Raw genomic sequence first — 16,723 nt, 5'->3', positions numbered from 1 at the left:
GTTCAAGATAAATAAGTTCAACGCTTTTGCCGTCATTCATGTGACATATTGTATAAACTGTACAGCTCCATTGAGGAAAAAAAACAATCTTTTTGAGAGAAGTAAAAAGAAACAACGAAGATAATGTGGTTTCAAAATTGTGCACTCCTTCCTATAACTGGTAGATCTACCTGAGTTCAGAATTAACCAATCACATTTAAACTCATATTACATATCAGTCAGCACAGACCTATCACCATTAAAATAGACTATATTTATCCCCCCAATTTTTCAGCCTACTTAGTAGGCTTCCCTTACATTTGTAGTCACATCTCTCAGGACAGGAGGGCTTCCGCGACATCACAGGGCTCTCACTGTTCAAAGGTATCAGTCAAGAGAAAAGTACAAAAACAATGAGAAGACAGAAGACAGTCATCATCAAGTGGAGAAAATATGGCACAATGGTGACATTATCATAAGAATTGGGCACCCCCCCCCCTTCCCCCAAATGTAGAAGAAGAAAAAAAACAGGTCACGGCGGCTTCCGAGAGGCCGACATTGAAAGAGCTGCAGAAATGTTAAACAAGTACTGGCTGTTTTGGACAACGTGACAAAAAAAAACCTCCTTTTCATACATATATTGGAGTTAGAAAGATGGAATATGTATCTTACAAAGAAAAACAGTAGAGCCTGGCTACATTTTGCAAAATCACACTTGAAAACCCCCAAATGTGAATATATATGAAGGGAAATGTGTTGTGGTCCAAAGAAAGCAAAGTTGAACTTTTTGGCCATAATTCCAAAAGGCATGTTTGGTGCTAACACAACAATGCTTATGACCAAAATAACATGTATACCTACAAAGAGGCATCATGGTGGCAGCAGAATGCTTTGAGACTGGTTTTCGCCAGCTGGAACTGGGATCTTTGGCAAGGTGGAGGGATGTAGAGGTTTGGGTTAGGGGGACACTTCCAAATGGCAGTCAATGTGAGCACAAAACATTCAGGATTCAGCTAGAAAGCAAAACTTTAGGGGGGGGGGGGGGGGACTTAGTAGTGTGGTGTAATCTGTTTAAGTACGTGATGTTTTATTTTGAAAGGCCGAATCGGATGTGCAAAGGTGGCCGTAAACTAGCTTGTTTTACTCTTTGTTGAAAGACGCAGAAAACTAATAAATGCGATCCAGTTGCTCAACGACGTGTCACTTGAATCCTTATGCCCAACAACATGACAAGTAGAACGCCTTAACTTAATTTGGGGATAATCAGAGGCACTTTAAATGGTGGCGGTTGTGTGCTACCTCCCACTCAACATGAATTTGAATGTGATTTTGTTCATTCTGAATCAGGCCGCATCGCCAATTATAAGACACCTGCAAACACATGATATCAGTCGTTTATTTTTAATTTCCTAGTAAAGAGACACAAAAAAAATCAATGTAGTTAATAGTGGAAAAAGTTTTGAAATGGTTTATCCTGGTCTCTTTTCTTTTTACCAGAAAAAAAGCTAGTATTTCAACAGGCGTGTGGAGGCTATTCACAGCCACTATATCTTAGTCTCAGCATGATAGCAAACACAGTGACTACTTTTCAAATGACAGACTGACTGAAAACAACACTGACAACACGTGATGTTAATTTCCGGACACACCTTAGTTTAACATGTCCCTACGGTCAAATAATTTGCCATCTTTTCCAAGGGTGCTATAATTATTTATTTATTTTATCTGAACTGATGCAGATCAATGGTTCAAATGAGAATGAGTCACAGCGATGGCAAAAAAAAGAAGGAAAAAAAAGGGATAAGGCGGGGTGGTTGTAATCGACTGAAGCTTTGACCTCTCAGACGCCGCCACAAGCCTCCATTTTGAAGTACCAATTGCCCCCTACTCATGCAGAGCTCTCCACTGTCCTCCCCACGCGGCTGCTCGGCCGATAAGTTGGAGGCGAAGACTAAAAGCTCTTGCAGGGTGAGTGACAATAGGAGGCCAGGAAAGTGCTCACTCGCTTTCCTCCGCGCCCTCGCTTGCTCTCCTTCTCCACAGGAAGACATTATGGAAGTCATTACTGTGTGCCTCCAAGTCGTTGCACAAGCATCGTCTTTGACCTGGTCAGACAGTAGAGTTTGCATGTGTGTGTGCGTGTGTGTATATGTCTGTGCATATGCACAGTAGGATGTCTTTCAGGTTTTTTTTTCCCTTTACTCCTCAAAACCCAGACTTTACCCTGCTGAGAAACACACTTTTGGCGTATATGTTACTTTGGTGTGATTTGATATGCACACAAGCCTGACAATATGTTCCTGAATGTATGAAGATAACAAGTGTCGGGGGGTAGTGGTGGTTGCAGACCCAAGTGCAGGGAAGCAGGGCGAGGAGGCAGAGGTGTAGTCAGAAGAGGGATTTAATTAAACCAAAAACAACTAAGGCCCCGTCCAGACGGAAGTAAAGCCGGCTTCAGTCCTCAAACAAATCTCGTACACACAGAAGCATTTTAAGACTTGTGTGTGTCCAAAAGCAGACGCTGAGGACGTTTAACGGCTGTGCTAAAGCTGGAGTGGCGCTGTAGCGCAGTCACAGGAAGTTAACGGAAAGCGTAGAAGAAGAATCAGCGAAGAAGACAAAACTTTTTTTCCCTAACTTTATTGAATTACGTGGGAATAAAGAAGCAAGATATTTTGCTGCAAAAGCATAAGCATGCTAAGGAGGCTGCGCAAAATTACTACGACACGGCTATCCACCATAGTTGTTGTCAGACTGACGGTTCGCGTGCAGTCATGCGAGAATTGGCGCAAACGTCATCAATCTGCGACAATGCGTCGTCATCGAGCTGCGACTATTTCGTCATCACTGGAGGCAGTGCCGTAGCAAGGGTGCCCAGGGGCCCCAAGCAAAAAGGGATTGGGGGCCCTGGGCACGGCAGACAACCATTTGTCAGATGCATGTTGTTAAATTTTAAAATTGCACATCTGCATCTTAAAGAATCAATATGAATTGTGCTTTATTCAAATAACTTGTTGAAACAAAATAAAAACAGTGATACAATAGTAAAGTGCACATAGGAGCCTACATTTATTTAAACAAACAACATTTTGAACCAAAAATGGAATACAGCACAGGCCAAAAGTTTGGACACACCTTCTCATTCAATACTATGCTTTATTTTCATGACTATGTACATTGTAGATTCTCACTGAAGGCATCAAAACTATGACAACTATCGGACACATGTGGAGTTATGTACTTAACAAAAAAGGTGAAAATAATACAATAAATAGATAAATGAACAGCCACCCTTTTCTCTGATTACTTTTTTGCACATTCTTGGCATTCTCTGGATAAGCTTCAAAAGATAGTCATCTGGAAGGGTTTTCCAACAGTTTTTAAGGAGTTCTCAGATGTAAGGATGCCCAGAGTATGCAAAAAAAGTAACCAGAGCAAATGATGGCTATTTTGAAGAATCAATAATATAAAACATATAAAATATAAAATGTTTTCAGTTATTTCCCTTATTTATTTATTTTTGTTAAGTATTTTAGTGGACCAAACATGGACAAGGTCACAGGCGCTAAAAAAAAAAGAAGATTCAATTTAATCAAATCAGAGCAAAAAGATTTAACAAAAAATTCCAACATCAACTGGTAGCTAAAGTTTTGGGCCCAATTTAAAAGAGGTAAATTTAACATAACACAAATTAAACTGGATTGACCTTCAGACAAACAACTCAGGTGGCTTAAATAGGGGTGGACCAACCTAAATGAACACAAGAGGGAGGTATGACTACAAATCAAACAAAATGACCAACTTAATTCTATAGGACAAATTAACAAAAATATATCAATACTAACGAGTGAAAACTACAGTGCATTTAAACCAAATTAACAAAAAGAAATACTCCAAACAAATCATTAAACAAATACATTCCCCCCTCCAGTCTTGAACAATGGCAGATGCCAGATCTTCACTCCTCCCACCTTCCAGCCTGGTTGCTTCCTTCAAACAAGAACAAATGCAGTAAATATTCAGACAAATATTAACTAAAGCGTTCACCCTCAAAAAATGTCTACAAACAAAATACTTACTTAATATGAACTGAAAATATTTAATAATTTAGTAATTAAGCTAAAGTAAATTTAAAACAATACTGACATTAGATGGTGGTGGTAAGGGTATCCACCACAGTGTGTAACTCCACATCAGTTCATACATCATTTTGAGAGTCTACAAAGTAACCAGCCATGAGAATAAAGCAAATGCATTAAATAAGAAAGTGTGTCCAAACTTATGGCCTGCACTGTATATTCAATATTAAAGTTATTAAACTGTGTAAAAGTCAAAACTTGGTTGATTCAACATCAATTCAACATATGTCCGAGCCAATTTCAAAAGCGGTGCTTCCTTGATTTGGCTTGTGCAAAAACAGTTATTAGGCTTTATGTTCACAATTCAGTGATCTCACTCTGTACTCGTTTGATTCATTGACTTTTTTCCTTTCATTTTTCACTCCCAGATTGATAGCTCCTCTTCATCCTGTCAGTCTTGTCTGAGAATCTCCTGTCACCCTATTTGTTTACACTAGCGCATGTAAACTGCATCTCTATGAGCAACAAGTGGGGGAGGGGCGGGTTTGACTCGTGGGAGCCCTTTATAGAATTTGAGACGGTCAACTGTCATTGCACCTTGGCACTCCTAATTTGAAAGAATAAGATATGGGGTTTGTGTGAAATCTGCTGGCACTCTGGGGGCCCCTCTGACTAGGGGGGCCCCAAGCAATTACCTGGTTTGCCTAATGGCAAGCTACGCCTCTGACTGGAGGAGTATCCTGCATATGGTGTCCAGAAGGATCGCGTAAGGGGCGCGTTTTGAAATCTTTCCACTCTGGAGCCCGGTTTCAAAAGTGATTGGTTTCAAGCTCCGAAACCGCGCTATCGTGTGGACGAATGGCCTAAACGGTAAGAAACTTGTGAGGATATGTTGAAACTGGCTTTCATGTGGACAGGGACTAAATACACACACACACTAATGACAAAACGAGACACACTTGGGGCAAGACACAAGTGGCTGAGGGCACTGATTGGTTGACACGAGGAAGGGCAGGATTACACTTAACAAGACAAGACAAGGGAGATGCACAAGGAAAAACAGAACACAACAGATCATGACAGAAACTTAAAGAAACATGACAAAATCAAACCCAAACTAAACCTGAACCATGATAAAATAAAATAAATAACCAAGACCTAACCCAAACTATGGCAAGTGGTGACCTTTAACCTCAGTTCAAGCATTGAAGCGTTTTTGTGGAGAACTGCGACCACTAGCACAATCCTGCTCTTTACCGTTCAGGACTGATTGTACCTTTTTTTTAAGGAAAGTCAGGAAAGCGCAACAAGCTTTTAGGCTGAGTGGTTGATGGTGGAGAACAGAGAGAGAGAGAGAGAGAGAGAGAGAGAGAGAGAGAGAGAGAGAGAGAGAGAGAGAGAGAGAGAGAGAGACCGACAGACAGACAGAGAGAGAGAGAGAGAGAGAGAGAGAGAGAGACTTTTTTTCTCAGTCAGTTAGTTGTAATTAGTTTTCAGAGTGGGTTTGGTAGTTTTTATATACTTTTGAAATGTGTAGAAGGTCACAGTCAGTTTTGTGGAGTAATATATACAGCATACACTGTATATATATTTGAGGAGACGACAAGAAGGGGAAGGGGCGGCGGCAGGGCAGCAGGGAGAGGGAGGAGGAGGAGGAATGGTGACGAGAGAGAACGGAACGAGAGGCGGAGCAGGGCGGGTGGGGGGAAGCGAGGTGGGAGAGGCGGCAAGGGGGAGAAGAGAGGTAACCCCGAACCGCAGTCGTCGGGCGCGGAGCGACGGACCGCCCGACGCCAGGGAGAGCACCATAACGCAGCACCCCCCATGAGAAACCCAGGAAACTGCCGAGACGCAGCCGCCACCCAGTAGCCAACAGAAGGGCAGAGCCGCCCACGTCCGGCAAGGGGAGACAGCACCTAGAAAGTTAACCAACAAGCATGCAGTGATTCCGAATTTTAACCCTTCCATTGGAAGTGAGTCTTGAGGAATTGGTGACTGTAAGATGTCATTGGATGTGATCAACTCGATCCTGCTGGCAGCAACTGGGTTCCTAACTATAAAAACACAGCCATTAGTTACAAATTGCCAAATACAGAAGCAGCAATATAAGTTATAGCGGTGTGGAGGCTCTCGCTTACAGGCAGAATCAAGTTACCAGATTTAGTACGTAGACCAGGTTTGCATAAATTTTGATATTTGGTTTTTATTCGAAGCAGAGATTTTTTCCATTAAAATGTGATTTATGAGGAGGTTAGACCATTGGTCGATATTCAGAGTTTGTTTATTTTTCCAGTTAACAAGAAAAAAAGATTTTCGCGATAGTAAGGGCTACGAATGTAGATGGAAATAGTTTACGTTGTAAGTCAGTTGTTGTAAGGTCACCTAGCAAACACAAGTTTGGAGATAAAGGTATCCTACAGTCCAAGATAGCGTAACGTTTTTCTAAGACTTTAGTCCAGAAATACATAACCGGAGTGCATAACCATAAAGCATGAAAATAAGTGTCTGTAGTGTTTTGTAAACATTGGAGACAAATGTCGGAGTCTGAGAGTCCCATTTTCTTCATCACATATTGAGTAATATATGTTCTATGAATAATTTTATATTGTATAAGTTGTAAATTTGTGTGTTTTGTCATTTTAATTACGTTTTCACAAACTTGATTCAAAAAGTCAGATTCCGGAGCTATAGACAAGTCTCTCTCCCATTTCAAGATGGGTAAATACATTTGATCTGTATACGAAAGTAACTTATATATTTTTGAGAGGTTTTTTGTTGTTGTCGGAGAAAGCTTTGGAGCGTACAGAATTTGTTTCTTTATCATATTTTTAAATTGCAGATGTTAAAAAAAATGCTGTTTTTTATTTTTGGAGCAAGGATGTATATGATATAAACATATCTGAGAAAAGATGGTGGAGATGTGTGATTCCTTTCTGCTCCCACACACCTAAATAAAACGATTGATTGTTAAATCGGGATCATGCAGAACTCCAATTGGGATTTTGTGAGTTCTAGTGCCTTCCACCAGGCGGTCAGGGTGGAGGAAATCATTGGGTTTTTAAAACAATTGTGTCGCTTAATCGATGTTGTAATGAAGAGTAAATCTGAAAGTCTGAGGTTGTTGCAATCCTTCTGTTCTAGTTCCAGTCAACAGATCGGATTTGACTGTCTGTGACGTCACTCTACGTGACACTAAACTTAATGCACCAGATCACAAGCACTGTCATTCTTCGGTTCCACCTGGCCAACTGATTCTTTGCATGCTATGGCAATCAAACGCCTAGACAGCGCTGCTATCCCGTCGGTTCCTCGCATGCGCAACCGGAAATACAGTGACAGTTTAAGTGAGTTACTCAAACGCTTAAAGATGCATTGTGGAGTTTGTCATTTTTTTACTCACGACTGCCACATTTGGCCTAAAGCGTAACTGCTGTGTCAAGCTCGTGCATGGTGCGCATGAGAATACGTGTGCTTGAATAAACTCTTAAATGTTTTCAGTTTTCTTGGAGTCTGAGCTGGCCATTGGCCTGTGCTTGAAGCCGGCCTTTTTGTTTTTTTTCAGTATCCAGCCCAATCCCCCGTATGCTAGTTAACACAACACTAAATGTACACAGGGACAAGCATGACTTCACCCTCCACCACTACACCCCTCCCTCCCCACCCTCATGAAACAATGGAGTGTTCGCCCCAAGCACTCCCCTCTGAAGGGAAGATACAAGCTGATCGGCTCAGTCACAGTTCACAAAAAGTCAGGGCTCTGTTTACTCATCTGGGCAATCTTTAACATTAGCATTTTAAACTTTACAATGCACCTTTAAGCCTCTCTCCCGCTACCCCATCAGTTCTTCGCATGCACAACTGGAAACAGCTAATTATTGTCCAGTTGTAGCAATAGCCATATGGTCATTAAAAAAAACACAAAAAAACTCAACGCATTAACCCTCGGAGATTGCTAAATTGTATTTGGACACTTAATGGTAAAAACAGCGTGAATCTGATTTGAGGAGGATTGAGATTGGAATCGGACATCCCTGCAGTCTGAACGCAGCCCATGTCCAAAACGTAAGAGGAGGGTTTGTTTCTTTGATTCTGGACTTTTGTTTTCTTTTGTAAGTTTTGTTAAACTTTGAAGTGCAATAAGTGCCGTACACAATACTGCTTCGAAGGTTAGATTAGATGCATCACAAAGTAGTAAAAGCATTTTTAAAGGTGTTTTCATGTGTTGAACTTAAATAACCTGTGACATGTATACTCCATGGACTGCATAAATCCGTGCCCAATTTGAACAGGCACAAAGTAATTGTCCAGCAATGAGAGGTCGCTTGTGCCTGGTAAAAGTTCCGTCAGTCTCCCCCTCTTCAGAAATGATGAAATAATTATAAAACACTACATTCTTTGAAATGATAATTACATCAAGGCTTTTGAGCCTTGATAAAGACAAATAATTGTCCAGCAATGACTCACCTCTTCTGCATGAAGCTTTGAAGCAGAAAGATCTATTGGAAATATGGAACACATGCATGGAAGAAAAGTGGAGCAATGTCGGTTATGAAAGTGTGCTCCGAAGCAGACTCTGTTAGGACCCGTTGCCATGGAAATGAAGGCCAGATTTAAAGGCTGGATTGGAAGGCCACATGAATTTAGACGCTGGAGTGCAGTCGAGGCGCACTGGAAGTTACGTCGTGGCCTTTGAATTTGGCTTTTGGAGAATGGAGCCTACGATTTTGGACACGGCTAATAGTCAAATCAAATCAAATTAAACTTTATCTATAAAGCACCTTTCATACATTAAAATGCAACTCAAGGTGCTGAGCAATTAAAACATCCATAGTACAATAAAAAGATATCCCATCCCTCCCCCAAATATCCCCACAAACACACACGCATGCACGCACACACACACGCACGCACGCACGCACGCACGCACGCACGCACGCACGCACGCACGCACGCACGCACGCACACACACACACACACACACACACACACACACAAACCACAACATGGCGGGGCACAGAAAAACCCTGTGAGGAAAGGCACCCAGGAGGTGCTCATCCACACTGAGAGGGATGATGGCCAACCACCACAGGGAGCAATGCCATCCCAGATATCCCCGGCCCAGATTGACCGCGGCCCACCTCACACAAAGTGAAGCGCGCCACAGCCCCCAACGGCCAAGGGGCCCCTGGGACGACCGCCCAACCGCAGGAGAAGACCAGCCATCCCTCCCAGTGCGGAGGCTCCCCCATGAGGAAACACTGGAGCTAAACCTTAGTAACAACTAAATAAAAACAGTTAAACGCTAAAAGGAAACAGTTAAACACTAGTAGAAAACAGAATAAAAGGCTAAAACAAAGCTAAAAGACAATATAATTAAAAATAAATAAATAAAGAAGATTTTTTTTTTTTTAAATGCCAAACTAAAAAGGTGTGTCTTGAGCCTCCTCTTAAAAACATCTCTGCGGACCTGATGCCCTCCGGCAAGATGGCCCAAGACCGTTAAGACATTTAAAAACTAATAAAAGCACCTTAAAATCAATCCTGAAGCACACAGGGAGCCAATGCAGCGATTTAAAAACTGGTGCCCTCCTGTCCCCGTCAGCACACGTGCAGCTAAATTCTAAAGTAGCTGTAGGTGAAAAAGCAGATTTCTTATTTCCTTGAATATTTGGAGAAAAACTCTGTAGACTGACAAGAGACCAAAGTTTGTTGGAAGGTGCGGGCCCATTTCATCTTGCATAAATATAACATTTGCCCTAAAGAACAACATGCCACCAGTAGAGATGGTAGTTGCAGTGTGATGGTCTGGGGGTGCTTCGCTAATTCAGGATCTCGACAATTTGCTGCGAGTATTATAATGACTGCTGCTGCCTACCAGAAAATCTTGCAGGTGAACATCTGTGCCCAGTATTTCAAACATAATCCACCTAGATTAATCCTCATGGATTGGATTAAACCCAGGTTTGATCCAAAATTGGGAATTTCAAACCACATTTAATCTTGAAACTTCAAATCCAGATTTGGAAATCCCAATCCTTTCTTTAATCCAGATTTGAGCCCGTGTTAGGCATTTCAAAATTTAGGTCCCAAATCTGGATTAGTTTGATCCCGAAAATCAGCATTAAATTAATCCCACCTCAGAGTAGGATTAGAGTGTGAAAAAAAAAAAAAAAATTACGAAGAAAAAAAATTGCATCAATCCAAAATTGTAACAACAAAACAAAAAGGAAGTCAACCCAAAATGTTTTATGTGCCCCCACTAGTCTAAATACGGCATCCTGATGAATATTGCGTTAGTGGAGTTTTGGTAGGCATGATACTTATTATAATGTCTGTTTGGTTAGGTCTTTTTTAAAACAGAGATTTTATGCTCACATCAACTCCATGCAACGGCAAATATTTAGAATGACTATTTTTTAAAATAGTTTTTGGTATGTTGATTTATCAAAACCTTGAGGTCTACAGAGCACACTTTCTGTCTCCTGTCTGTGTTCCTCGAGTCGGGGTGATTTTAGGGGCACGATGGAATTGGAAATCTCAATCAGAGAGCATCAGGATTCTGATCCAGTCCAGCTATGTTTTAAAATTCTGGGACAGAAAATCCTGAACCATGGATCAGAAAAGTGGGAATTGGAAATCTGGATCAGTTGAATCTGGATTTAATTTTAAATTGTGGGCCCTGGCCTTCATTATGTGCCTTTATGCTCAAGCATTCTTGGTTTATGTGGCATGAGGTCAACAACGTGGACATGATTTTAGACTCTAAGATGACCTTTATTCCACACATTAACAATGTCATTCAAATGGGTGCTTACCACTTTCTTCTCAAAATAGGGGGGTGCTGTGCAATGCCAGGGTGTGGTGCATGTGACTTCAGGAAATATGTTTTTTTTTTGGGGGGGTGGGGGCATTCTAGAATAAAGTGTAATTACGCATCCACTACAGTAGGTGGCAGTGACGCTCCAATTGTCAGAGAGTGCACAAGGAGTATTAGCTCCTCTACAAAGATCTACTTGTATAGGCAAATGATACCACTTACAGTCACGGTAGAGAGTTGGAGGCAGGAACATAAAATATTTCCTCTTCCGTGTGTTGAGATGTTTAAAAAACTTGTAAATGAAAACAGATAACAGCTATTTCTCATTATGACTTTTGAGTAAATTGATGAATCATTCTTACTCTGGAAGAATTTACATCTACCCATTATGAGGTATACAAGATTGGCTGCATTTACGTCAGGGCAAATGCTCAGCGAGGTATAATTATTTAAACCTGTAAATGTATTAAATCAAATTCCATACTTTTCCATACCCAGATTTGTGTCATTTTGAATTTAATAGATTTTCATGTTGTTCGTCTTTTTTCTTTTTTAAACCTCACCACTGCTGAACCCTCCTCTAGTCTCAATGTCCAGGCTTCTCAGGACCACCAGACAGATGAGGAATAAAAACAAAAACAAAACAATACTGTCTATAAATGTACACAGCAGCGCTTGTTGTAAGATGATACTTTGAATAGTTTTTCTCATTTTGACACTACATTAGGAAAACACACCAGGTATTACATACATATTTTGTCTTTAGACAGTTTTCCCCATAACGTCATGCACTGCCAGGATGGAGTTTGACACACTGAACAAAAGGGGGCTCTCGTCTTATTTTGTAAAAAAAACAAACAAACACAAAAACGTTATGATTTTAACAGCCAAAAATATTGATTTTATCGTTATTGAGAAATAGTTAAACTGTATATTTTGAAAATGGAAAGAAAGCCCTCACAAGACATGGCCTATGAAACCATTTGCAGCTTGCATGTGAGAATTCAGTGGCGGCATCGTTGTGTGACATGTACTGACACTGTATATTGTTCACACTGGACAGCACCCTCAGCTCTTTGCCTAATAGACATCCTTCAGACTTAGATTGTCTGGTATGCTATCTGAGTCTATTGTGTGTCAAGAGAGTGATGAATGCTGAAGACAAGACAATCTTGAAGAGATGGGGAGGGGGTGCGCGTTTCTGCACAATTTCCCTTGAGAGGAGTTACCAAGGCTGAGGATCCTGCCAAACAATAAAGGAGACATTTTAACCTTGTTGAATTTAAACTTAAAAAACAAACATTCAAAAGAATAATCAGACTTGAGTTTTTCCCTGCGGCTTCAACTCTTTTTTTTTTTTCAAGCAAGGTCACGATGGTTCTGAAATCTGAAAGAAAACAAACTCATGCAACACTAGCATAATTGTACAGCTAATTCATAGATTTTAAACACCATTGGCACTGCCAATTAATATTATGTATTCTTTACCTATATCACATTATTAGTAGGTTTAAAACAAACAACAAAAATACATAATTACCACCAACTTTTCAGATAGAGGGCATGGCACATTTTGGTGCAGATCCAGATAAACATGTGGATAGAGGATACCCCACCCCACCTCCACCGCTAGTATTCAGGTGAAAACGCATCCACATAGCGTAATAATAAACGTGTGTTCAGCATTTCTCTTCAGAAGGAATCTCACACTTTTTTTTGCAGGTTGCAGCCAATTGAGTAAAACAGTTCAGCATTAATTGGTTGGTTGTTGACAATGCCATGACAGATTTGCTGGGGGTTTTCCAGTCATCACTTCTGTAGGACTTAAGGCCCACTGTCCACCTCTCAACAGTGACCTTCTTCACGGCTCCCAGCAAGAAAGAGAGGATGTATGGTAAAATCTCTTTTTACACTTTAGGACATAACAGTATAGTACATAATAATAGTGTGTGATGTAGTTGTACGTCGCTTGAAATCGGTTATCTATAGAAGAGAAATTCTGGGTAAAACCCTTTGGCTTACAGTACTACTGTGCTGCCCCTCAGTGGAGAACGGGAGAATTGCAGCAGAAAAGCGCAACATCTACAAGGGAATGAAAAGAAGATAAATTAAGTTGTTTATTTTGTGTGACAAATGACGGTATTGCTCTGAAAGAAAAAATAACACATATGACTTTAGCCCCATTGTGGGTTTTAGTTTTTTGAAGCAAATGTACTGTTTCCCATAGCTACGTACATGGTTGGCATACATACAACCATTAAAAACAGGCAAAAAAAAAAAAAAAGACCCCAAAATTGTACACAAAATAACAGAACATTTATTAACCTAAGTCTGTGTTTGAGTCAACGTTTATTTTTATATACTGTATGCAATGAGAAACACAGGACACTTTTTAACGTGTAAAATTGAACGGTCTAGTTGAAAGCTGTCAGTTTGGATGGCTTTGGCAGGTCAAGAGAGTTAGGTCAAGCTCAATTGGTGCAGTTTGACCCCCAAATCCACGTAAATGGCTTTGGAGGCTTTAATAGCATTTTCTGCAGTGTCAGGTATCCCAAGGGCACACAGGCAAGTGTTTCGTCCATCCCAAACCACTTTATTGGTGTCAAATCAATACTGTCGCCAGATAGTAAAATAGTTGAAGTACCACAGCGGAACTAGAGGTACATGACAAAATTAGATACAAAAGTACATGAACTGCTTCTGTCATAAGCAAACAGCAACACAAGTCCAAATAGAGATGCTCATGTAAGAAATACATCAGTTAAAAATAAAGTCACAGTTTGTAACATTGGTTGACAGCATTTAAATAAGTCTTCCTCCATGTGCAGCATATAAAACATAAAAAACATACATACAAAGAATGAACTTATATGCAAGTGGTCAAACATGTTGTGCAGTTTGTTCTTTGATTGGTTTCCAGTGCTGTTGGGAGTGAGATGCTTATAATTACATTCACCTGCTCGGTGATGCACCCACATGCACTCTGCGTCGCAGAGATGTCAGCTACACAAGGCACCTAAGAGGAAGCAGCTACAAAGATCCCAAGCAGCGACAAGGCTTTGGTTCTGAGACAACAAGTAGAGAGTAACATTTCTTCTACTTCTTCTATTCATGTACTGGAGCGGCAGCAACACGTGAAGATGAGGATCTGACAAAGTGAAGCTGGTGGTCATGTGGGCTGGACCACATCGGCATCGTCATTGCCACACAGACAATGACTGGAGGATAGTGCAAAGGAGAAAGGGAAAGAAAGAAGACAGGAAAGGAGGCAGTTGAAATGGACATGTGGCAATTGGATATTTGATACACATACGGATATTTGATACACATTTATAATATTGAAGGCAACGAGACAGCTAGCAAAGAGTCGCGCAACTACCACTGCTAGCAGAAGATTCCTTAGAAAAAGGGCCACAACTAAAGGGTGATGGGTAAAGTGCTGGCAGCATACATGCTATTCTAATGTCTAGTGTACACGAGCAAAACACAAACATACTGTAATGTCTATAATGCTAGGCGCTAGCTAGATGAGATAAGCCTACAAGTGTAAACACGCGGGCCTCAGGCTCCAGAGGTGGCAAATCCAGATTCAGAAAGTAAAAACCCTGTCACCATTTGGCTTTAGCCCTAGCTAAAGCTTTAGCACCCATGGTGCTCGTTTACCTGCTAGGGAGCTAGGTAGCTAGCTAGCATGAATGACTAAAGCAAAACAGTGGAAGGGTTTTTACTTTCTGGACCTGGATTTGCCACCTCCAGAGATGGCAAATCAAGTCCATTTGGCTTTAGCCCCCCAATGGCTAAAGCTGTGGCAGGGTTTTTACTTTCTGGACCTGGATTTGCCACCTCTGGTCCCTCAGCCCTCTTAAGACACCCTTCTTACACTGTTGCAGTGTATCCTATGAAGTGTTTCGGGACAATGTGTTTGCACGCAGGCAGGACCAGTTAGTCCTATAAAGACACAGAGCACACAGACAGTGAGAAAGAAGGAAGCAGGAGATGCTTGCTCAGTTCATAGGGGCTAGAGGAGATCTCGTGGTCATCATCATCACAATTTCGGTCTGCATAGATGAAAGTGGTTGATTAACCCATTATAATACAAAATACATCCCAACAATCCAATTGCACTTCAGAACTAAAGGGCCATGATTCCAGCGATAACGTCAAGCTGCGAAGTTGTGACACTGAGCCCTTTTCGGAATGTAGTCCTCTTCGTAGTCATCCCACAATACTTTGTGTCGTGCTTGGGAACAGTCATGAAGGTCACTTTCAACACATACCTGCTATTTGCAACATGTTCTGGCATCCCAGTGTAGTGACATCATTAAATTAGCATAGCTCAACTTAGGAGATTCTGGTCCATCTGTAGAGAATTCAATTTGTTCTGCTCACAAAACTGTTGTTTTATGGCAATTATAAAATTAGACCGAGGTCTCCGGCCCTGCCCCACTGAAGGCGTGGCCCTGCTTCGAGGTACGGTTGACATCAGTGAATCTCAGCAGGGGAGCGAAGGTGCAATAGTCTGGTGGCCTTTGCCAGCGCGTCAACATGGCTTTCTTGGTAAAAGGTTCAGACCTTGTAGGTTTAGATGTGTTCCTGTGGTTGCCGGAACCTCGACGGTGACTGCCGGCTTTGGGAGTGGCATGGATAGATGACAGGGGGGTGAACTCCGAAAGCTGACCCTTGTATAGTTTATCAGCATCCTGTGTGAGTATCAAAAAGAGAGAGAGGGGGGCATACAATTATGGAAGGCTGTGTAGGAGTTACACTAACATCCCAGTTGAATTCTGATTTTCAGAAGAGATTCCTTTATCTTTTGAAGCATGCTTCCAACTAAATGCCTGAATGAGCAGCACTTGATGTTTTACTCTGATTGTTCAATGGGGATGTTGTGTTTACTTTTATATAGGGATGTAACGATAATGGCGATATCGCGATATTAAAATTGCCACAATATTGTCGTTGTCATGGTTCGATTTGAAAAGCGGACAGGTTGTTTTCCATTTGTGCAGTTCCAGCACTCTCTTATAGTAAGTTTATTAGTGCAGTTTAATTTTAATTCGGCATGTTTTGGTCACTTACAGTTTAAGATTCACTCTAATCGCCAGATGAGGGGGGCACATAACATGTTTGATTTACTCCACAAATTGACTTGATTCACAATGTGTGCATGTACTGGCAAGGACATGCCTCCATATTAAGTGTTGTTAGTCATTGTATATTGAAGTTAATGTTACCTGTACTATTTGAACTATTTTGACCTCAGCTAATTAGCATGGTATCGATGATACATTTACATGCCATTGTTCATGTTTTTTTTATGTGTATTGTTTTGTTCTACAGAGATCACACACAAGCAAATAAAACAGTCCAATTTAGACGAAACCTGGTCTGATTATTGCTGACATGGACAAAACAATGTTCTAACCGGACATTACTTCAGCGGTTACCACTCCCATGAACCAGTCATATCAACAAATATTTTGCAACGTCTCCGTCAAAAAACATGACTTTTCACCCGATTTAGCCAAACGCAGCATTGCGAACTATGTAGTGTCATGTTTGGGTTCTGTTTTTCCTTGTGTGCCTCCCTTGGTCTTGTTAAGTGTAATCCTGCCCTTCCTCGTGTCAACCAATCAGTGCCCTCAGCCACTTGTGTCTTGCCCCAGGTGTGTCTTGTTGTGTCATTAGCGTGTGTAAATTTAGTCTCCTGTCTCCCCTTTGTCTGTGTCGGGTCATTGTCATTTTCCTCCCGCCATGCTACTGGTTTTTGCCTTGTTGTCCTCCCCACGTTTTGTTTTCTCTTGCCATTTGGAGTTCGCTTTTGTTTCATAGTAATTAAAGCCCTTTT

At 41.2% G+C, this 16,723-nt stretch overlaps 1 protein-coding gene across 4 annotated transcripts in view; it reads right to left on the bottom strand.

Moving 5' to 3' along the window:
* Nucleotides 1-13,447: 13,447 nt before the first annotated feature.
* The window catches only part of atp11a (ATPase phospholipid transporting 11A), a 56,443-nt gene continuing 53,167 nt past the window's right edge, over nt 13,448-16,723 (bottom strand). For 2 of the 4 annotated variants that reach the window (XR_015094033.1, XR_015094034.1), the window contains 2 exons: nt 15,448-15,575; nt 13,448-14,823 (listed from right to left, as the gene is read on the bottom strand). Coding sequence is in view for 2 of the 4 variants with exons in the window: in XM_086067927.1 (XP_085924053.1) it covers nt 15,294-15,575 (282 nt within the window). In the remaining 2 variants the exon portion in view is untranslated. Of the gene's footprint in view, nt 15,576-16,723 lie in introns of all 4 variants that reach the window. The other 2 variants (XM_086067927.1, XM_086067928.1) reach the window with 1 other exon arrangement.

The sequence above is a fragment of the Leptonotus elevatus genome, chromosome 2 (genome assembly GCF_054856555.1).
Source record: "Leptonotus elevatus isolate MCC_2025b chromosome 2, RoL_Lele_1.0, whole genome shotgun sequence".
In the NCBI taxonomy this organism is placed as follows: Eukaryota; Metazoa; Chordata; class Actinopteri; order Syngnathiformes; family Syngnathidae; genus Leptonotus; species Leptonotus elevatus.
The sequence above is the reverse complement of the archived record's forward strand: the minus strand, read 5'-3'. Positions and strand labels throughout refer to the sequence as shown.